Here is a 23,080-nt window from a genome sequence, read left to right as displayed (position 1 = left end):
TGTAACTTGTAGTGGAGTAATTTTTACAGTAAGGAATTTGTACTTTTACTCAAGTATGGCTTTCAGCTACTCTTTACACCTCTGGTATTTGCTATTTAAACAACGTGGCGCTAAACGTAAAAATGATCATTGTGCCAGGTTGAAACTAGCAAAAGACACTTGCGTTGCCCATTGCGATTCATTGTGTCGGGAGTATGATGCAGCCCCCACAGTTTCTGTTTTTATAGGCCTACATAAAACAACATAAATCAAATGATGAACATGTGTTTTTTTTTATTCAAGTCTTTTACATTTGTAGGGATTTATGCTTTTTTTTATATAAGAAATAATCTTAAGATATAATTAATTTTAAATATATAAAATAAACTTTATTAGTCTTAAAGTATATACTGTATAGATAATTTTATTTTATTTTACCTCACAGACAATAGTTAAGCGATCTTCTTACTATTTTTTAAATGTATGTAGAGTAAGAGTATGTATATATTTGAAGATTTACCATATCTAATGAACTATGAACACTGTTAGTAAATGTAACTGAGAGGTTTTTGATTAAGCCTATTGTTATAACAAATGCTGAGTCTGTTAAATTGCAGTCAATGTTAGCCAAAGATAACTAATTACAAGCATTCATGCAAATATCTGTTTGAAACATCTAGATTTTTGTATTTTTTTTTATTTACTTACATTGCAGTTTTATTGTTTAGATGTAACAAGCTGTGTTATATATATATATATATATAGGCTACATATTTAAATTAAAAAATACAGTAATAAAATATTAATACAGTAATAACAGAAAGTCTTTTACAGAAAAAAAATAATGCATATTAATTTTATCCTCCGTGTGAGAGACCATGTGATATTTTTTTTATTAAATAACAATGGATAAACAGGTTTCAATATGTATATATATATATATATATATATATATATATATATATATATATATATATATATATATATATATATATATATATATATATATATATATATATATATATATATATATATCTCCCAAGGGTTTTTTCCTCCTAGGACTTTTTTTTTACTTCCCCGGCTAAAATTCCAGGTTTTTTTTCTCCTAGGGGGTTTTTCAACCCGGGGAGGCAGCCTTTTTGGGCTTAACTTCTATACGTTACATTAGTAATACGTTTGCTTATAATGTTGATTTATAGCCGCAGCAAATTTAGCTGCTTGTGCTATCGTGTATTATGTTGTGCTATCTGTCGATTTTCTGTGCTTTTCACTACATCTATTATGTAAAGCTGCTTTGATACAATTACCAAATTGTGAAAAGCGCTATATAAATAAAATTGAATTGAATTGAATTGAAAAAAAAACAATGTTCGTAATGTGTCAGTTGGTTGTTGAACGTTCCAACGGAGTTCAATGTGGCGCCACAATTAATTTATAGGAATCATAAAGTTACGTTGCTGAAATATTTTTGGTATGTTGTGAAAGAAAATGGTACTGTTTAGATACTGTGTAACTATATTAGGTACTTGATTTAAAAAAGTTCCAAAAGTCTTGCGTTTTTTTTCTGTTTTGGAAATGTTTTGAACAGTGTATTTATTCAATGTGTCATTCCCTTTCCAGATGTGGATGAATGTCAGGTGAATCCATCTGTTTGTGGGCCAAATTCCAACTGCACAAATGTAAATGGAGGTTACAATTGCTCGTGTTTGAAAGGGTTTAATGCAACATCCCCAAATCTGAAAATCAGTATCAATAACACATGCACAGGTGAGATCTGGCTTCATTCTTGTTTGTTTGTTTTTTAATCATGAATAATAAATTTATATTAATTTATATTTTTTGTTTTTTTTTATTTGTCATCTCCTTTCCAGATGTGGATGAATGTCAGCTGTATCCACCTGTTTGTGGTCCAAACTCCATCTGCACAAATATAAATGGAAGTTACAGTTGCTCATGTTTAGAAGGGTTTATTGCACCATATCTCAACATCGGCATCAATAACACATGCAGAGGTGGGTTTTGTTTGTTATCTGATCATGAATAATACAACTAGATTTCGTTTTTAATGTGACAGTATCTGGTAAAGTTGTAAACAGTCAGTTGTTGTTTTAATGGTATGAGGCCGCGGTTACAGTACTAGACCTTGTGTGGGCTAAAGTTCTTTGGATTCTGCAATAAGCAGGATATTTTGAGCTCTACAGTTTCTGTTTTTTTATAATAGGCCAACATAATACCACATAAATCAAATGATGAACATGTGTTTAAACTATTTGGTATGTCGCTGAACGAAAATGGTACTGCTCCGATATTTGGTCTCAACTTAACTGTGTTACTGCATATTGAGTAAATGTTCCAAAAGCCTTTTTGTTTTTCTCTTTTGGAAATGTTTCAATGTGTTATTCTCTTTGCAGATGTAGATGAATGTCAGGTGAATCCATTTGTTTGTGGGCCAAATTCCAACTGCACAAATGTAAATGGAAGTTATAATTGCTCGTGTTTAAAAGGATTTAATGCAACATTCCCACATCTGAAAATCAGCATCAATAACACATGCACAGGTGAGATCTGGCTTCATACTTGTTTGTTTGTTTTTTAATAATGAATAATTAATATACATTTAATTACATGTACATTAAAGGGACATTCCACTTGAAATATTTTCATATTTTCAAAAAAGTAGAATGTCCCTTTAAGGTTTTCAGCTGACTCAAAAATGTGTTATATTTAGGCCTTTAGACGTTTGTGATTGTGATTTTCACATCTCCATATATTTTATCTTAAAAATATGACAAACTATACTTTTGTGTTGTTGAATCACATCGTGTTCACTAAGTAATGCCAGAAATGTATGTAATTTTTTTTGTATTTAATTATTCTCTTTGCAGATGTGGATGAATGTCAGCTGATTCCTTCTGTTTGTGGTCCAAATGCCACCTGCACAAATGTAAATGGAAGTTACAGTTGCTCATGTATGGATGGATTTAATGCAACATTACCGTATCTCCCCATCAGCATCAATAACACATGCACAGGTGAGATCTGCATTTAGATCATTGTGTTCTCTGTTGAAAGTATTTTTTTACTGTTGTAGCTAATTTGGCTCATACACTCTAAAAAATGCTGGGTTATTTTTAACGCTGGGTAGTAATTTAACTAGGGCTGTCAAAATGAATGCGTTAATAACGCATTAACGCAAATTCATTTTGACACTACTAATTTTATAAACGTGCGATTAATGCAACACGCTATTTCTGTTTAAACTTTGGTCTAGCTCATAGTTGGATAAATTAAGATGCAGCCTTAGACAGTAAATGTAACAAAGCTGTCTAAATGAGTCGGAGGTTTTCGTAAAAATAAGAACATTAAAGGACAAGTTCGGTATTTTACACTTAAAGCCCTGTTTTCAGATTAGGGTTAGATGAAATAGAATGGTTTTGACTGAAATTTGGACATATGCGTCAGCCCCGAGATTTTTATGGTGTTTGTGTTTCACCTCCCACCTTTACAATGGGTTTAATGGTGCACTGGAACAATCCTTCCTAAAATGCATTAAACTTTCGTTTACAAAGACGTGAAACTCACCGAGTGGTCAGGGGTGTTCACTGATATGCTCACACAAAAATCGCTGCAAAATACGCATTCCAACGTGTTTTATCGTAGTTTTTGCCAACTCCATTGACTTGTATTAGATGTCCTGTGAGGTACGGTATTACTCCGCGCCGGGAACTTTGTTTCTATTCTTGCAATTGGCAAAGGCGGATTAGCGCCACCACCTGGGCTGGAGTGTTTATTATTCAAGCTCTAAGCGGAAGAATGTACGGGTGTGAGGCGTTTGGAAAAATAGGTCCACAAGTTAACAACGAATGCTAAAACAACTGTTGGAAAGCACCTTTTGCAGCGATTTTTGTATGAGCATATCAGTGAACACCCCTAACCACTCGGTGAGTTTCACGCCTTTGTAAACGAAAGTTTAATGCATTTTAGGAAGGATTGTTCCAGTGCACCATTAAACCCATTGTAGAGGTGTGAGGTGAAACACAAACACGCGAAAATTCTCAAGGCAGCCGCATATGTCGACATTTCAGTCAAAACCATTCTATTTCACCATAAACAATCTGAAAACAGGGCTTTAAGTGTAAAATACTGAACTTGTCCTTTAAGCTCTTGTCTAGCGATCCCAATGCTCTAAATGGTCATTGAACATCTAAGATGATATTTTTGTACGATTTCTAAGAGGTGTACTTTCCTCAATGCTTAACTAATACACAAAGGATGCGTGTCCATCAACTTCCCCATCTGAGATTTTGGTTTCGGTTTTAAAACATGCAGGAAGGAGACATTAAAGTGCAGGACTTGCTTGATGGTAAAATAATTATTAAGAGAGATAAAGTTTGCCACCTGACTAATGTTAAAAGAGTTATTAAGAGCGACAAGACTCGAAAACGATTTTCCTCACGCTGACTGACACATCTGAACCGCATGCACACATTCAAAAAAATATTTTAATTTTAACAAAAAATTGCGTGGAACCTGTTGACATAATATTTTTAAGTAATCTCAACAAACAATAATTTGTTCATTTTACAAAAGAAGTATAAGTAAACTCAACAAACCTTAGTAGAGTCAACAAATAAAAATTGAGTTTATTGTACATAAAATATGCAATTAATGATGACAAAAATTTGAACAATGCCATTTTATAAACTACACACCCTTTTATAACCAAGATAACAAATGTTATTTGTAATATCAATGTTGTGCTGAATGATTCATGTAAATCTTAAGCACCAAACTAACGGAGAGGTACTCTTGGTAAAGATGGTAAAAAGGCTTGTCCTGAAAACGTATGCAACTTAAACCTGTACATATTAAATTTGATCATGATGGCAACAAGATGCGGTTTATCGCATTTACACTGGGACCTGTACTTTTTTGCTTGGACCTAATGCTTTTCATCAACCTTCTTAACAATAAAATTATTAATATAACCCTCCAATGCATAGTTAGAGCCCTTTTTGTGACTTCGAAATTATATATAGTCTCCAAAAATCATCAATTGCCTTCTGTGAAATGTCTTGTACTGTGACAGCTGCCATAGCGCCTATCATCGAATGTTTGTCCGAGTTAGTGGAGGGGTGTGGCTTACCCATAGGTCAATTACCCATAGCACACTGCAAAATCCTCAGCCAATGAGATGCAAGTCTGTATTGGTTTTATTAATCTGTTACTTTTATGCAACAATGTTATGTTGGCTGAACAAATTCGTTTTAAGTAAAGCTGACAAGACATATTTTTTTGTTGAATGAACTAGATTAAATTAAGTTCACATTGTTCAATTGATTTTTAAGTTATTACAACATAAAAGAATTAAGTAAAATTGGCAAAAGTGAACGGTAAATTTTTGAGTGCACCCGATATTTAAACACATTCTCAGAATTACAGTTTTCAAAATATCTGTTTTGACAAGAATTCACGCTTCATGTTTTAAGTGAATGTTTGATTAACTGTTGAGGAAAAATATATGATGTGTAACATTATATAAGATCCTTGCATTATAGTAGATCTTAAAGCTGTTTGTATCAATTTCAATCAAACAATAAAAATGTTTAACACATATTGATATTGTTTTTGACTTTGTGTGTGCCAAATGATAAGCAACACATCTGTATTTGAATTTCTGACTAACTGTCGTTAAATTATGCGTCTGATGTAACACGGATCACAAAATGCTAATGCTTCTAAACAGGCTGGTGTAAACAAAGATTTGCATATGTCCACCACCAATGTTGAAAAGTCTTAAAGTAAATTTAGAAAAGATAAAAATGTGTGATTCATTTGCGATTCATTGCGATTGAAACTATGAAACTACTCATGCTCAGTTTGAGGAGTATATACAGGAATGTTACAAATATGAATCTGTTAATGAACCAGTTAAGTTGTAAATGTTTGAGTCATACATAGTTTTTTACATTCTCTTTGCAGATGTGGATGAATGTCAGCTGATTCCATCTGTTTGTGGGCCAAATTCCAACTGCACAAATGTAAATGGAAGTTATAATTGCTCATGTTTAAGAGGATTTAATGCAACATTCCCACATCTCAAAATCAGCATCAATAACACATGCACAGGTGAGATCTGATTTCACATCTGTTTGTTTGTTCTCTAATCACGAATAATAAATCTACATTTAAATACAGACTTAATTACAAAAATATGTTATATTTAGGCCTTTAGACAGTTTGTGCTTGTGATTTTCACATCTCCATATACTTTATCTTAAAAATATGACAAACTATACTTTTGTGTTGTTGAAGTTAATTGTGTTCACTTAGTATTGCCAGAAATGTATAAAAAAATTTATGTGATATACCTTTTGCAGATGTGGATGAATGTCAGCTGATTCCATCTGTCTGTGGGCCAAATTCCAACTGCACAAATGTAAATGGAAGTTATAATTGCTCGTGTTTTAAAGGATTTAATGCAACATTACTAAATCTCCCCATCGGCATCAATAACACATGCACAGGTGAGATCTGATTTCACGTCTGTTTGTTTGTTCTCTAATCACGAATAATAAATCTACATTTAAATACAGACTTAATTACAAAAATATGTTATATTTAGGCCTTTAGACAGTTTGTGCTTGTGATTTTCACATGTCCATTTACAAACTACTTTTGTGTTGTTGAAGCTAATTGTGTTCACTTAGTATTACCAGAGATGTATTTAATTTTTTATGTGTTATTCTCTTTCCAGATGTGGATGAATGTCAGCTGAATCCATCTGTCTGTGGGCCAAATTCAAACTGCACAAATGTAAATGGAAGTTACAGTTGCTCGTGTTTGGATGGATTTAATGCAACGTTACTAAATCTCCCCATCGGCATCAATAACACATGCACAGGTGAGTTCTGGCTTTAGATCTTTGGGTAACACTTTATTTGAAGGGGTGTTGATAAGACTGACATGATACCTTCATAATCATGACATGACACGTGCCGTGAACATGAAGGAGATTTTATGCACGTTTATGACACCTGTCGTTAAGTGTCATTTGTTTAATTATATCATTTTTAATGCAAAGATGACATTGTTTGAGATATCTTGACATTACCAAGACAACATAACTGAGCACTTTTTACCAGTCATACAAATTGAATTCGTCATTAAAATGTCATTAAGTCAAATAGTTTTATAACAGTGTTATGAACATTCTTCAGTTCATAATGTCTTTTTTTTAAGTTTCCTCCATGTGTTTGATAAAATTGATACAATTTTATTTTACCTAAAATTAAACGAAAACAATACCGGTTAAGCCATGCAGCGGTGGCTCCATAACTAGATTTAGTTTTAAGTATGGTTAACAGGCAAGTAAACACACTCAAAAAAAATATTTTTGCACCTTGTTTAATTTACTTAAATGAAACAAGTTAATACAACACAATTTTTTATTTTTTTTGTCTCAACCTATTTTTATAATGTTCAATCTGCTTAAATGTAAAAAAAATTACATGAACTCAATAATTTTATATTGGGACCACATTAATGATTTTTGTTGCTATTACTTACTGGGCCGTGAATCTGTATTTCCCAGCATGCTTTGCATGCAACTGCCTTTGGAGAGTATTTTTTTAAATTAAGTGTTATTTTATGCATTTTTAGGTAAAGAGAAAGACTTTATAGTGTTTAATGTTGGTTTATCTTATTGATTTAGAATATATTGTGTTATATTTTTACGAATTGTTTGGTTACCATCGTACAGAAGAGTGGCGCTTGTGGTTAAGTTGTGGATGTGACATACGTACTTATTTTAAAAAGCACTAACTGTGTTAATGACTGTTTGAAGATCAGTCTCTTTTCACATGTTCATCCAATGTGTCATTAGCATGCTAACGTGTGCTTATGCTAATTAGTATTATATAGAAACTGACAATTGGTTTAACTAGACTTTTTTGCTTGAATGAACTTGTTTTGTTTTTGTTGAACAGACCAGAAATAATTACGTGGAAAAGTTTTCCTTAACTGAATTTAGTTTATTGAACAAGATATTTTTATGACCAATATAAATATATTTATTAAGTTGGTGCAACAAAAGATTATTTGTTTAAATTAACTTATTGTATTCTTGTTGTACAAGCCTAATCTAATTTCGTGGAAAAGTTTTCCTTAATTCAATTATGTTGATTGAACAAACAATTTTTTTGAGTGCAGTCAGACCTTCATGATTTGTACTTTTCATTTTTTTTTTACATTTTTCATATAATTGATTTTAAAATGATAAAGGACACTACTTTTTGTATTGTTGTAGTAAATTTGGTTCATGTAGAGGAGAACCGGGGCAAAGGTAACGTGGGGCAAAAGTAACGTGGGACGAAAGTAACAAAAAGATTTTCTCCGAGCCCTGATAACATTTGCATTCCAAATTATGACGGCATTTTTAACACACAAACCCTGACAGAGCTGACAAATACCGCATTATTTACTCACAGTTTTCCGCGTATAGATCCAGATGATAAGTAAATTCCTAAAGCAGTCATTTTTTTTATTTTATTTCATTTTCATAGCGTTCATACTGTTGAAAAAATGTTTTATTCTCAACCATTTAAGTTTGTACTAATTGGTTACTTTTGAAACATTTGATAAAACAGAAATTTAAAATGAAATGTAATTTCATAATTTTTTACAAAGATAAATAAAAAAATATGTTTGCAGTTACATATTAACGAGAGCATAGTTATGTATATTTAATAAAAACATGTGTGACACAAAAATCTATCTTGTTTTGTTGTGTTACTTTCGTCCCTGCAGGTGGGGTCAAAAGTAACAATTCACTACTTAAGTTTAAAGTAAAATTATAGTGAAGTTGTTTTACATTTTTACAAAATTCCATCTGATATTGATAGACCACACTTGTGAGTTACTGACCACAGCAAAAATATATCTCTGTCTAGAACGTTATCTTTTAAAATTATGTTTTCTGAAAAATGGTACTTTCGCCCCTGCTCTCCCCTATAGGATTTTAATGTCTTGATAACTGAACTGGTGCATGAGGTGCAGTGAGAATTGTCTTGACTGTCCTCAGTATGTGATGTTTTTTATTATTAATTTCATTTCAGATATCAATAAATGTCTCAACTCATCTTTAGTTTGTGGGTCAAATGCATATTGTTACAACAACGGTAGAAACTACTCGTGCTCTTGTTGGAGTGGATATAATGTTACAAGGAAAAATGAACCCGTTAGCAGCAGTAACCCATGTACTGGTAAGTGTTTGAATCGTTTAAATGTTCTCTGTTTGGAAATGTATTTCATATTTTTTCAAAGTGTTTTTCTCTTTGCAGATGTGGATGAATGTCAGCTGTATCCATCTGTTTGTGGACCAAATTCAAACTGCACAAATGTAAATGGAGGTTACAATTGCTCATGTTTAAATGGATTTAATGCAACATTACTTAATCTCCCCATCAGCATCAAAAACACATGCACAAGTGAGTTCTGGCTTTAGATCTTTGTGTTCTCTGATCATTAATAATACATTTAGTTTTTAGTGTGGTTTTAATTTTTGTTTTTACAATAGTATTGTCATCTTTTTATAACTAAACTGGTGCATGAGAAGCAGTTGTCTTGACTGTCCTCAGTATGTGATGTTTTTCATAATTAATTTTATTTCAGATATCAGTAAATGTCTCAACTCGTCTTTGGTTTGTGGGCCAAATGCATATTGCTACAATAACTACTCGTGCTCTTGTTTGAGTGGATACAATGTTGCAAGGAAGAATGAACTTGTTAGTAGCAGTAACCCATGTACTGGTAAGTGTCATAAATATTCTCTGTTTGGAAATGTATTGAATATTTTTTTTCAAAGTGTTATTCTTTTTCCAGATGTGAATGAATGTCAGCTGAATCCATTTGTTTGTGGGCCAAATTCCAACTGCACAAATGTAAATGGAGGTTACAATTGCTCATGTTTGCATGGATTTAATGCAACATTCCCACATCTTACCATTGGCATCAATAACACATGCACAGGTGAGATTTGGCTTTAGATCTTTGTGTTGTTTGATCATAAATAATAAACCTAGATTTAGTTTTTTTTGTGTGTGTTTAACATGTCTGTACATGTGGGAATGTTGTAAACAGTCAACAATAATTCAATTTCAGATACTGTTTCAGTAAATTTCTATTGTTTATTTATTGTTTTTTCTCGAAAATGCTACATCAACATCAGCTAGTATGTACACTACACAGCAATCTATGAAATCATTTGCACATATTTAATGTATTGTATGTATTTACAAAAATGAAGTACAGATACAAAGAATTGCAAAGAATTGAAAAAAATGTTCAATAAGGTTCTATTTATTAACATTAGTTAATGTGTAGCTAACTTCTATTAACAAAAACAATATATTTTTACCATGTTTTTTGTTATTAATGTTATTACACAGTTGTCTGGATTACTTCATTCTGATTCTGACTGCGAGTAATCTTGATTAATACTTCATATATGTTAAAAGTGTTAAATGAGCTAATGAAATATTTCAAAACGCTATTAGTGTCTAATTATGTAGCCGTCTAGGTTTACATTGCAATAACATGTGGCTGGAGAAAGTGTTGCAAAACATGGACCACACATTCATATGAACTGTAAGGCCTTCATTTTTTCAGGCTTAAACGGAACAGCGGCACCACCAACAACAACACAATCAGGTACAAACCATACAGTTAGTAAATCGTGTAAGGGTAATGTTTACCTTTTTAAATCCTGTCAAAAATATGTTTGACATTTAGTTTTAATATTGCAAAGTTATTCTATGAATGTCTTACTGTTTAGTAAAATAAAAAGTACAGACCCACACATAAACAACAGATCAGTCTTGCAATATGTACACCAGGATTTGGAAAATAAAGTATACAACTACACAACAAAGCATAGATCATACTTAATAACTTTATTTCTTGCAGTAATTAAAATGTCAATGTCAATGACAATAGTTCAAGTTTTCGATACCAGTCTTGCCAGTGATACTGAAGAGAGGAGAGCTCTTTTAAATATAATTCAACCAATGGTAAGTATGCATGGAAAACCTTTATAACAGTGTACCCATAAATATAAGCTTCTGTGGGGTTTTTTTAACTATGGGGTACTTATTATTAATTTTCCATTCACTTCAACAAATGAAATACAAATATTACAAGTTTTAGGTAAAATCAAATTTTGCTTTAACTTATAAAAATAAGTTACATTTTAGACAAGTGCTTTATTTGATAAGTGGAAGTCCAATCATTTGAAAGAAAAATATATATAAAATAAAATAAATATTGAAACTTAAGTTGAAATGACCCAGTTTGATTGTACTTCTGGGGTGGTTTCCCGGACAGGGATTATCTTAAACCAGGACTAGGGCTTAGTTTAATAAGGAAATATAACTAATTTTAATTCAATTACATTTTATTTATATAGCGCCTTTCACAATTGTTAATTGTTTCATAGCAGCTTTACATTAATAGATGCAGGAGAAAACACAGAAAAATCGATGGACAACATAAGCAGCAGAATACATTGGCTAAGATTAAACTGTACTAGCGAGCGTAGTAATAATGTAATGTAGAAGAGGGTGCTAAGTTAAGCCAATGTCAGCTGACTCCCCAGGGGTTGAAAAAAGTCCTAGGAGGGAAAAAAATCCTTGAGAAAGAGCCAGACACAGCTGATTCAATAGAGGATATACTATATATATATATATATTAGGGCTGTGAATCTTTGGGTAGACTGCGAATCGATTCGATTCACGATTCAAAGGTTTCCGATTCGATTCAAAAACGATTTTTGCTAACCAGAACGATTCAATTCGATTCGATTAGCAATAAAATTTGATTTGATTCGAATATTAACGATTCTGTTCTATAAATTAGTATACATCTGCATCTGAGCAAATAAAAGAAATATTTGGGAAATTCATGACCATTTAATAGATTTTCATTAACTAGATTCAGGACTTTAGTTTAATAGCTTAACTTCTTAGGACTCAAAATACATTAAAGCAAGTAAACCAAGAAAAATAATACTACTTCTACATATTCAATGCACCATAAACGTTTATTGTAAACATTGCATACATTTCCTGAACATTTAGGAAATACAGCAAAGTGTGTAAATACAGCAAAGTGTGTAAAGGAGTAGCACTTCTCACGTCTGACCCTAAAATACTAGCTGCTTTAAGTGCAGGTATGTCTATCTTAATGGCATGGCATCTGCGGAGATGGTTGCTAATAAGGTTCGTTGTATTTCCAATGTATTTTAACTCAGATTTACAATGTCTGCAAACTGCAACGGACTTCGGACAGTCTTTCAATTTACTTCGTGAAAACTGAAGTAATCCCAAACCTTTGATCTCATGTTGGCTGGTGCGTTGTTCTCCTTCGTGTCCCTCCATTTGTGCACTGTCTGCTGTGTTTATTCAAATGACAGCAAACAGGCGCGCCGCAAATTGAAGAGTAGTGACGTAATCCACTGCTCATTTTACGTCGCAGATGTAACTAATTTAAAATTTATTTATATATTTTTTATTATCCATCATATTCGTTATATAATCACGATTCATTCGATTGTTAAATATAAAATCGAAACAAACGATTCACGATTCAAAAATCCAGGTTTCAAGATCGATGCATATGCATCGGCAGGATTTGTAATCGATGCATCGAGAAAACGAATGAATCGTTACACCCCTAATATATATATATATATATATATATATATATACACACACACACACACACACACACACACACAGATGAGTAGACTAAACTGGGGTAGCTGGTCGTCGTTGGTCAGACATCAGCTGGGCATCACGTTGAAGGAAGGCCAATAGATCAGTGGTATGATGACCTTCATGGCAGCAGGAACTGGGTCTGTTTGTCTCATTGTTCTCGGGATCAAGATGGGGAAAGTGAAATAAAATCCTATTAGCATAGGGGCCGTTCTCATGTAATGCAACTGTCATACAGTATTGTGGTTTAATTTCTGCTCGGTTCCAGACAGGCTAACTATTGCGACATAAGTATATTACCCAGACGAGTTATGTGTATGCTTTGTTCCGGACAAGCGTACAATTGCGGGATCAGTACATTTACTAGACAAATTATGTGAATGCTTTGTAAAAGAAAAATGTCTTTAGTTTAGACTTAAATTGATTGACTGTGTCTGATTCTCGAACATTTTTCAGTTAATCATTCCAGAGCTTAACCAACATGCCTTACTAAAATCATTACTTGTGTGCATTTTGAAGCAAAACAAAGGGCACTGATGTGTTTTAAGATATGTCATGTACAATTTTTTAGTCTAGGACTTGATTAATCCCTGTCCGGGAAACCACCTGTCAAAGTTTAAGGCATCATATTTCTTAAAGTGCAAGGTTCTTTATTCCCCAAAGTTCTTCCATTATACCTATGAGTACTGTAGTACATTTCCTTAAGTATATACTTTTGGTTACAGATTGACCAAAGTTACAAAACTGTACCTGACTACATTCCTGGTTCCGCAAAAGTCAATAATTTCAGGTGAGGTCTACAATATGTGATGCAGTCAGTAAAACTCCAGCTAAAGCTGGGCGTACACGGTGCGAATTCTGACGGTCGGAACGTCGTGAGCTCTCGCACACGACACGAGTGAGTTTATACGAAAATAATTCGGACGCAGTCACACACGACAAGATTTTACTGTACGACTTGACGAATTCTGACGTAAGCATTTTCACACCTGTGAGGATGAAAGGGGGTTCCTTTCGTTGTGGCAGAATGTACAAAAAAATAAAACAAAAAGAATAGGGTTAAGATATTGGCTTAGTATATAAAACAGCCTGGAATTTCTGTTCTTTTGTATTTCTATTTATGCATTCCGAAATTGCAATATAGGTCTAGTTCTGTGGCGGTGAAGGAATTTCTCTGGCAGTGATTGTTCGTGCTTGCGCATATGCGGTTTTACCGTCTTAATATATCATGTTTGTAATGCCTAGTAAATATCTATATTGCTATTATTAATGTTACATATATTGTTGCTTTTTTATAAATATGACCGTTCAAAAAACACATTCAGTGGGCCTATTTATTTATTTGTAAATGCAGAATGAGGAGCAATGAGGTAAAACGCAAGCATACGTTACACGTCTTTCCCTTTATAATTAAATTATTAAGACAACACATCTATAGCCAAATATTAATTTGTAAAACGAAAATAATTAAATTTAATATAAAGCACATTGTCTAGGCTTGTTATGTGCAAATGTTCGGTCAATGCGGTGTCTTGAAGTAAAAGTGAGACCGCAGCATTTATGCTGTAACTGCACAAAAATAAATGCCATACAGAAGGCATTGCATATTAATATAGTGCATTTTCACAGTAGGCCTATATGTAAATTAATACATAGCAATACAAATATAGTATGAAAACAAATTAATCATTATTTAAATAAAGTTTCAGAGATAGCCTACATTTTTAGTCATTTAAATGTTCTCATCATTTCAAAACAAGGCTACCATATAACTTACACTGGGCTATATCTTTTGTTCCTTTGGTCGAAAATATGTAAAAGAATATATATGTGGGTAAAAATACCGAACAAGCTCAGTTGTTAAAGCAGAAGCTCCATAATAAGATTGGAAACATCGTCTCCGCATATGATCATCATGTTTATGTACTCTCTCAATAAATGCATATCTTAGCCTATTAAACATGGACATTCCGTTGCTTTTTTCTGTCGCGACAGCTCTTTTAATATCCAATCATTTATGAAACTACAGCAACTTTGGCACAGCTTGGATTACACAAAAATTGCGACATTCTTTGTACATCCTGTACTATTTGGTCTCTGCACGGAGTCTTATAATTTTTAAATGTATTTATTACATAATTTAGTTGGCTTATTTTATGTTTACATTGTAAATAATGATAAAACATATTAACAAGTAAAGAAAAATCAACAAGTAAAACAAAAAAGTTTTAATATCAAAAAGCCTCGTTTAATGCATTGTGGTAGCACTTATCAGAACAGCGGTATAGCCTAAAACAACTACACTCTCTCCTGTTTCCACACACATCCAAAGCTGTGACCCGACATCACAAAAACACATATGACAGGTTTTTTTCAGGCAAATAAGCTGATCAAGAGGTCGTCACTGAAAGGACCTGTACATATTTGTCATGATGTCCGGTCACCGGAGTGTGTATGTGCGCGAAACATAGCCAGCTATAGAGTAGTCATCAATATTTGAGGTAGCAGTGCTACATATGTCTTTCTTCTTCTGCGTTTTGTACATTCTGATTGGTCAACTTCAAGTGCTTTGCCAGATCGTCTCGTACACCCGCACCAACACTACGAATTTATACCGACAGCTCCCGAACTTTTTTGACATGTTTAAAAATTATCGGGAGGTCGTAAGGTGCTCGTAACCTGCTCGGCTCGGCTCGTAATTCCTCTCACACGGTGCGAGCCGCGACCATACGAGCATGAACGATTTTCTCCCGAGGAAAAAAAATCGCATGCGAGCCCCTACGACAGCAAAAATCGCACCGTGTACGCCCGCCTTAAAGTCAGTTTTTGTAATTTACTGTTTTCTACATGAAATCTTCATGCATAAATAACATTCTGTGAAAATATAATATAATTAGATAAGACAACTTTAACTTGACTGAGTCACACATGTTTTTTTTATATGTGCAAATATTTTGGTAAAACTTCTTATGAACATTTCTTATGAATGTGTGTTTTACATAGGTCTGGTAGCATTATAGTAGACTACACAATTACTGCAACATCTAGCAGCCCTGATTTTACTTCTGCAAACACACAACTTGCCAACGGTCTAAAGCAGGCAGGACTCCCTGTGGATCCCAATTCTTTTGCTGAAAGTGGTAAGGGTAGTGATTTTCTTAGCTATTATGCTACTACTGAATGATCTAGTTTATTAATTTATAGTTTTTTGTGCTGTTACGTAGGCTATCAAAGATTGCTTGTTATTTTTGACCTTCTATAGATGGCACCAGTGGCAGCTGGTGACTTCTTTTTTGAGGATGCATGATGCGAAGCTCTTCACAACATGTATTTATACACTTGTCATGTTTGTGGTTTGTCATTTTAAAATATGTGTTAGGCATGTCATGTGAACCATTTGCATCAAAAATCAAAATAAGTGCCTGCTGCATACGCGTCTAAAGCGTTTATGATAAAAGAGACGCTCGCATCTGCCAAATACTCACTTACAGTAATCTCTTCTGTAATCAGAGTTTAGTGTGAGTGTCTTGCAAGTATTTTGTGAACGTGAGCATCTTTTTTATCATAAACCCTTTAAAAGTGTGTGCAGCAGGCACATATTTTGACAGGACGCATGGTTCACATGATACTCCGAACACATATTTTGAATTTGCGCCCCTCAGAAGAGAAGTCACCAGCTGCCACTGGACATGAGCATAAAGATTGAAGATGGGTGACATGTTTTGGATATATTTCAACTAGCAGTGTTTATTTTTCTTTTAGTGCCAGCACTCCTCGCCAACACTACAAATAAAATATATCCAATGCAAAGGCTGGATCTGAGATGTACACGCCCAGCGTCCGTTGCGGGAGCAATAACATGGACCGTAAATAAGATTAATCCTGCACTAGATCCTATGAGATATTCAATTATTGAAAGTAACACAGGTAGCACTCTCACTGTGAAGAACGCAAGTGAAAGTGACAGTGGTGAGTCCTGTCTATGATATCTTTCATGACAAAATAACAGATAATGGCTGATTTTAGCACTTTTATATGCAGTTATTGGTATCAAAATCAGGTTTAAAAACTTTATAAACAAATAAACTGATTATTAAATGAAAATTATTGGATTGATAGATGGACGGACAGACATAATATTAACATAACATTTATCCACTAATAGGAAGATACTCATGCACCATAAATAGGAACACTATACCTTATATTCAGTGGCAAGACATTGTTATTGAACAACGTCCCAGAATTGAAGTTGACGCTGATCGAGTATTTGAGTGCAAGGATCAGATTGTCCGAATTAAATGTTGTGCTGCGCTCTACAGTATTGAGTGGGACCGGATTCCTGATGGTGATCAATTGGGAAATTCAGGTTGAACATGCAAACAGTCAATATAAATATTTCTACTTATTCATCAAAACATTATAAAAACACTTATCAATCATTGTATTCCCTGTTTACCCAACCAGAACCTAACTGCATCATATTACAACATAAGCTCCTGAAAAAAAATTGTGGGAGTGTGGAAACCTTTACATGTCAACTCAAAGACCTGAAAGAGCTACAAGGTTACAGTTACAGCAGGAAAAGCGTCACCATTCAAACAAGTGACAAAAGTGAGCTTTTAGTTTCTCAGTCTTCAGATCATTGCTTGTGTCATTGTTGCTTCGGATGATGTTTACTATATTAATATTTTTCGACTGCAGGAATTGACTGTACAAATGAAACACTTGGAATTGGACAAATAGGTGAACAAGTAAATGGACTGTGTGACAATGGCAGGATAGGCTTCATAACTTATCAATGTCAATCAGGTGGCTGGAGGAAGATACAGATCGAATGTGTACTTCCTATTCTTGCATCCCTTCAAAGTGAAGTTCAGGTACTCGATTAATTATGTATTTGTTAGAAGAAGACTTTTCATTTTAAAATGTATAATATATGCAAATTTTTTATATGGTAATGTAGGTCTTGACTGAGGAAAAAATTCCCGGGTTTATGGCAAGCCTCAGTAACGCTACTGTGCAGAACAGCATTGAGATATCACAGTCTGCCTCGGATGTCAAAGCAATTGTTGATATGCTCCTCCAAATAACTTACATTTCACCAAACATGACCATTGATAAGACTGTGATGAACGTAATTCATTTTTCTTCTACCATTTACACATACCTGTATATTGTATTCATATATGGGCGGTTTTCCTGACAGTATTTCAATTATTTCAGGACTTAATATAATCAGTTTTTACCAATGCTATCTCATACCAATTCGTACATATTTTACGAGGTGGCCAATTTTATGATTTCCTTGGACCCCTATGACATTGGGGTTAGGGGCGGGGTTTCGATATTGTTTTTATGAAAATCGTTTTTTTTCTGTACGATTAACATCGTACTGTAGCAACCTCGAAAAATATGTACAAATTCTTGTGAAATCAGGCTGATTTTTACAAACAACCCTTACAAAAAACAATACTGGTGTGCATCTTGAGACAAAACAATGGCACTGATATATGTTAAGACATGTCAGTGCAAGATGTTTTTAAATTAAAGCAGCTTAAACATGCATTTTAGTCTAGGATAAGCTTTTTTCAGGAAACCGCCCCTTTATGTTTGCTGTATTCATTGAGTTTTATCCTCTACATGTACCGTAGAAGAAAACTTTAAAGGGGACATATCATGAAAATCTGACTTTTCCACATTTAAGTGCTATAATTGGGTCCCCCGTTCCATCAACATAGAAAATGTGAAAAAGATCAACCCAGTAGTTTTCGTAACCAATTCTTGGCAAGCATGTGAAAAAATAGGTCATTGAAATTTGCCTCCTTTGTGTCAGAAGGGGATTTTATATATATATATATATATATATATATATATATATATATATATATATATATATATATATTCGCACTCGGAAAGCGTCTTTGCAGGTTGGAATGAGCGCTCACTCGACTCTCTCTATGCTCTCACAGCTGCACCACAAGTGCTCACTCAATCAAGATGACTTTGGGGGCGGGACATTTACTGGTGTCTTCATGCCTATGATTGGTTAGTTGATTTAATCATTAATACGCATAATCACCTCAATTTGTATCCAGTCAATCTAGTTAGAGATTTAATGTGACCATTATGTCGGAGTACGTAATTTTAAAACATTAGTCTTGTTTGATCCATGCAATAGGCTGCAAACCAAACAATAATGCCAATTTTGTTATATATTTTGTTAACTGTTTATCATCTTGCAATATATACTGAGGCTACATGTTGACATTGTCAGGTCACAGAGTTGGTTCAGACTTAGCATTAGCAAACTTTAGTATAGTCATGTACAAAACTTTATAAAAAAAGTGATATTATCCAAAAGTTTTAATTTTAGTGTACTTTATCAAAAATACTTTACATTTAGAAATAGAGGTAAGATAGTGAAAAATGTCATTTTTTATATACAAAGCAAAATAGTATAGTGTAAAGTATTGTGTAAACAAAGATTACCAGAAATTACACTCACCTAAAGGATTATTAGGAACACATGTTATATTTCTCATTAATGCAATAATCTAATCAACCAATCACATGGCAGTTGCTTCAATGCATTTAGGGGTGTGGTCCTGGTCAAGACAATCACCTGAACTCCAAACTGAATCTCAGAATGGAAAAGAAAAGTGATTTAAGCAATTTTGAGCGTGACATGGTTGTTGGTGCCAGACGAAAATGCCTTGTTGATGCTAGATGTCAAAGGAGAATAGGCCGACTGATTCAATCTGATAGAAGAGCAACTTTGAGTGAAATAGCCACTCGTTACAACCGAGGTATGCAGCAAAGCATTTGTGAAGCCACAACACGCACAACCTTGAGGCGGAAGGGCTACAACAGCAGAAGACCCCACCGGGTACCTCTCATCTCTACTACAAATAGGAAAAAGAGACCACAATTTGCACAAGCTATCCAAAATTAGACAGTTGAAGACTGGAAAAATGTTGCCTGGTCTGATGGGTCTAGTACAGCCATTTAATGCAGAAATCAGCTCATTTGCATTTAAAAGGCACTTTTGTTCACACCTACAAAATGACAATTTTAACATCTATATTTTGAGCTAGAACTTTTTATACGTACTCTGGGGACACCAAAGATTTATTTGACATTTTAAAAAAGTCTTGTGAAATGTCCCCTTTAAATGACCAGAAGTACTGCATTGATTACTCATAAATTCAAAATCATTGTAATTGTAGACAAACATAATGTTTGCACTGTGTGTGCAATGTGATTTTTTTATTTCAGACAATGTATTAGTGCAGTATAAGCAATTTACTAACTGTATTTTTCTGTATTTGCAGACATATCTTAAAACAGTGGATGTTATTGTATCAGATCAAACTAATAACACATGGGCAGAATTAAACAATGGCAACACAACATCAAATACCAGCACTGCACTTTTGTTTGCTATTGAGGTCACAAGCAATCGTCTGTCAGATGTGAATTTTGCTTTAAATGAATCCTCCATTCAGTTGGAAAGAACCTTAATACGCAACTCATTCAATTCAACTTCACAACAGTCAAACTCAACTACGCAGATCATGTTTTCAAACGTTCCTGAACCGACCTTCGTAACTCTTATATTCTTCTCAAATCTTGACAATGTTCTACCAACTCGTAATACTTCTAAAAATGACACCAGTACATTCGAAAACCAGATCAATGGCGACGTGGTTGTGATAAAGGTTAACCAAACAGTTAATAATATTTCTCTAACTTTTGACATTACAAATGAGCAACTGGGAAATCCTCAATGTGTCTTTTGGAACTTTAATCTGGATCGATGGGATTCCAATGGATGTAAAGTCAAGCACTCAGGGAATGGCAAAGTTACATGTGAATGCAACCACACAACCTCTTTTTCAATCCTCATGTCACCATTTTTCATGAATGATAAAGCGTTGGCCTATATCACATACATTGGTGTAGCTATTTCAATGGCCAGCTTGGTTTTATGTCTCATTATTGAGATTATCGTATGGAAGTCAGTGACAGGAAATGACACGGCGTACATGCGTCATGTCTTTGTAGTTAACATCGCTGTGTCGCTGCTGATCGCAGACATCTGGTTTATCATTGGAGCTGCAATTGCTAAACCAGGAGAGTCTACACCGGTGAATCCCTGCAGTGCAGTGGTTTTCTTCATTCACTTTTTTTACCTGGCTCTTTTCTTCTGGATGTTAACTTCAGCACTTTTGCTCCTTTACCGCACTGCCATGGTCTTTTCTCAGATGTCAAGGGCTAAAATGATAGGCATTGCGATCACTGTTGGTTATTGTGCACCTTTGCTCATAGCGGTTATTACCGTCGCATCCACAGCTGGAGCTGGTAGATATATTTGGACGAGAGATGTATGTTGGCTGAACTGGTCTGAATCTAAGGCCCTGCTGGCATTTGTGATTCCAGCTCTGACCATTGTTGCCTTTAATCTTGTGGTTTTGATTGTGGTTTTATATAAAATAGTTAGGAGAAATGTCAATGCTGCAACTCAAACAGATGAGAAACACACCCTTGTTGTCATTGTCCGATGTGTGGCCTTTCTGACTCCTATTTTTGGACTAACATGGGGATTTGGAGTGGGAACCATGGTGTCAAATGTGTATGGCCTTCATGTGGTGTTTGCCATCCTCAATTCATTTCAGGTAACATTTATTGTTTCAGTTTATGTTTATTATAAAGTTACAGTATGTGTCCTTTATAAGGAAAGTGTATACAGTTGTAAGTATTATCTATTATTATACATTAATGATGTTTTGTAATGCAAAAAAATTTCTTTTGCTACAGGGTTTCTTTGTTTTAGTGTTTGGAACACTTCTGGACAGCAAGGTATATTCAAAGTTTATTTTTAAATGCCATGATAGGCATTAATCTAAAATATTGGCACAAATATTTGTAGAGTTTGGTTCCAAAACGCAATAAATCCATTTTGACAAATTTCAGTAAAAACGTGTTTTTTATACCAAGAAAGTGACAAGATGAAAACCACTATTTTCTGTTACAAACTTACACATAGCATCTTTAGGTTATAAAAACATAAAAAATTCAAATCCATAACTTGATTTTCAATGATTTATTATAAAAACTAATTATTTTTTCCACTAAATGCAATAAATCCATGACACTTTTTTTCAAAATTCTATGAATCTATTCAATCAATGTATAAATGTGCATTCATTTTTGCCATTTTATATTCATTAAGTTGAACAGTTGTACAGAATGATGTAAAAAATAAACATTCTTGGCATTAATCAGAACACTTACTTTGTCCTATTAGGAACACTGTCATTGCTGCGCGGTTATACTTGACATCGTCGCTTAACATTTTTCACAGCGATCAGCTGTGATTCTCGTTGACTTTGAGAAAAATTATGGAAAGTTTTTCATAAGATCCCCTGAGGTCAATGTTTTAGCTATGAGTGAAGCTAGATGCTGTCGGGAGAACAAGCGATCGTCTCCCGAGTGCCTCTCGCGTAAATTATTAGATGTTGATGTCTTACATTTCTTTCCTGTCACAGAAAGCCACCACAGGTTTATCAATGCTATTAAAGTATTATTTTGTTTTTGTTTGTTTGTTGATCACGAAGTACAAAGTAGATGAGGAAAACTAGGACTCTGTGTACTCAACGCGCCACCATTGTTTGTTTACATTGCGTGGAATGGTGCGCTGTAATTTGTGGAACGGATTTATTGCGTTCTGTAAAAAGGGAGGAGTGGCGTTTATTGCGTTTTGGGAAAAAAGGGAGAAAAGATGACAGAATAAAACAGCGGATATTGGATTTTGCGTAAAATTAAGAATTTACTTTTAAATACTGACCTGATATAATACTGATTTTGGCAGTAACTCATTTTTTTCAAAAATGGCGTTTATTGCGTTTTGGAGCCAAACTCTTCATTTATTTTAGTATTAGATTCATTAAGTACTAAATCATATTAATCACATGTGCAGTTTTTCATTTGTTGTATTTTTTTTTTAAGAAAGGCTTTTTTTAAGGATTAAACAAAGTTGTCTGTGGTTGCAGGTCCGACAGTCACTGGCAGGAAAGTTGAAGCTAAAACTTAATTCTGACCGTACCAAGGTAAAATGCAACACTTCACTCATGAGCTTAATATTAGTCCTTTAATGTTGGCTGATTATTATATTATATCTAATATTTCTCAATTACAGAGCACTACTTCTACAGGACCATCTTCTTCAGTCAAACTGGGTTGCTTTGGAAGGATGCGGCGTAAACGTAAGTAAAAAATGTTTAAAACTGTGTAGGAATATACTACAAAGATAATATAAAAAACTGCAA

General features: G+C 33.9%; 1 protein-coding gene across 2 annotated transcripts in view; it reads left to right on the top strand.

Annotated features, from left to right (window-relative positions):
* LOC135738158 (uncharacterized) overlaps positions 1 to 23,080 on the top strand; it is a 30,039-nt gene that overhangs the window by 4,582 nt on the left and 2,377 nt on the right. The window contains exons 7-30 of one of the 2 annotated variants that reach the window (XM_073816328.1): positions 1,600 to 1,746; positions 1,851 to 1,991; positions 2,391 to 2,537; positions 2,865 to 3,011; positions 5,962 to 6,108; positions 6,360 to 6,506; positions 6,737 to 6,883; positions 9,096 to 9,242; positions 9,321 to 9,467; positions 9,652 to 9,789; positions 9,862 to 10,008; positions 10,648 to 10,689; positions 10,945 to 11,048; positions 13,475 to 13,539; positions 15,753 to 15,889; positions 16,512 to 16,718; positions 16,915 to 17,118; positions 17,217 to 17,363; positions 17,454 to 17,629; positions 17,716 to 17,886; positions 20,084 to 21,427; positions 21,570 to 21,611; positions 22,805 to 22,861; positions 22,951 to 23,017. In XM_073816328.1, coding sequence (XP_073672429.1) covers positions 1,600 to 1,746; positions 1,851 to 1,991; positions 2,391 to 2,537; positions 2,865 to 3,011; positions 5,962 to 6,108; positions 6,360 to 6,506; positions 6,737 to 6,883; positions 9,096 to 9,242; positions 9,321 to 9,467; positions 9,652 to 9,789; positions 9,862 to 10,008; positions 10,648 to 10,689; positions 10,945 to 11,048; positions 13,475 to 13,539; positions 15,753 to 15,889; positions 16,512 to 16,718; positions 16,915 to 17,118; positions 17,217 to 17,363; positions 17,454 to 17,629; positions 17,716 to 17,886; positions 20,084 to 21,427; positions 21,570 to 21,611; positions 22,805 to 22,861; positions 22,951 to 23,017 — 4,365 coding nt within the window. The remainder of the gene's footprint in view (positions 1 to 1,599; positions 1,747 to 1,850; positions 1,992 to 2,390; positions 2,538 to 2,864; positions 3,012 to 5,961; positions 6,109 to 6,359; positions 6,507 to 6,736; positions 6,884 to 9,095; positions 9,243 to 9,320; positions 9,468 to 9,651; positions 9,790 to 9,861; positions 10,009 to 10,647; positions 10,690 to 10,944; positions 11,049 to 13,474; positions 13,540 to 15,752; positions 15,890 to 16,511; positions 16,719 to 16,914; positions 17,119 to 17,216; positions 17,364 to 17,453; positions 17,630 to 17,715; positions 17,887 to 20,083; positions 21,428 to 21,569; positions 21,612 to 22,804; positions 22,862 to 22,950; positions 23,018 to 23,080) is intronic. The other variant, XM_073816329.1, reaches the window with a different exon arrangement.

Source organism: Paramisgurnus dabryanus, chromosome 12 (assembly GCF_030506205.2).
Source record: "Paramisgurnus dabryanus chromosome 12, PD_genome_1.1, whole genome shotgun sequence".
Taxonomy (NCBI): Eukaryota; Metazoa; Chordata; class Actinopteri; order Cypriniformes; family Cobitidae; genus Paramisgurnus; species Paramisgurnus dabryanus.
Note: the sequence above shows the minus strand (reverse complement) of the source record. Positions and strands in the feature narration are given on the sequence as shown.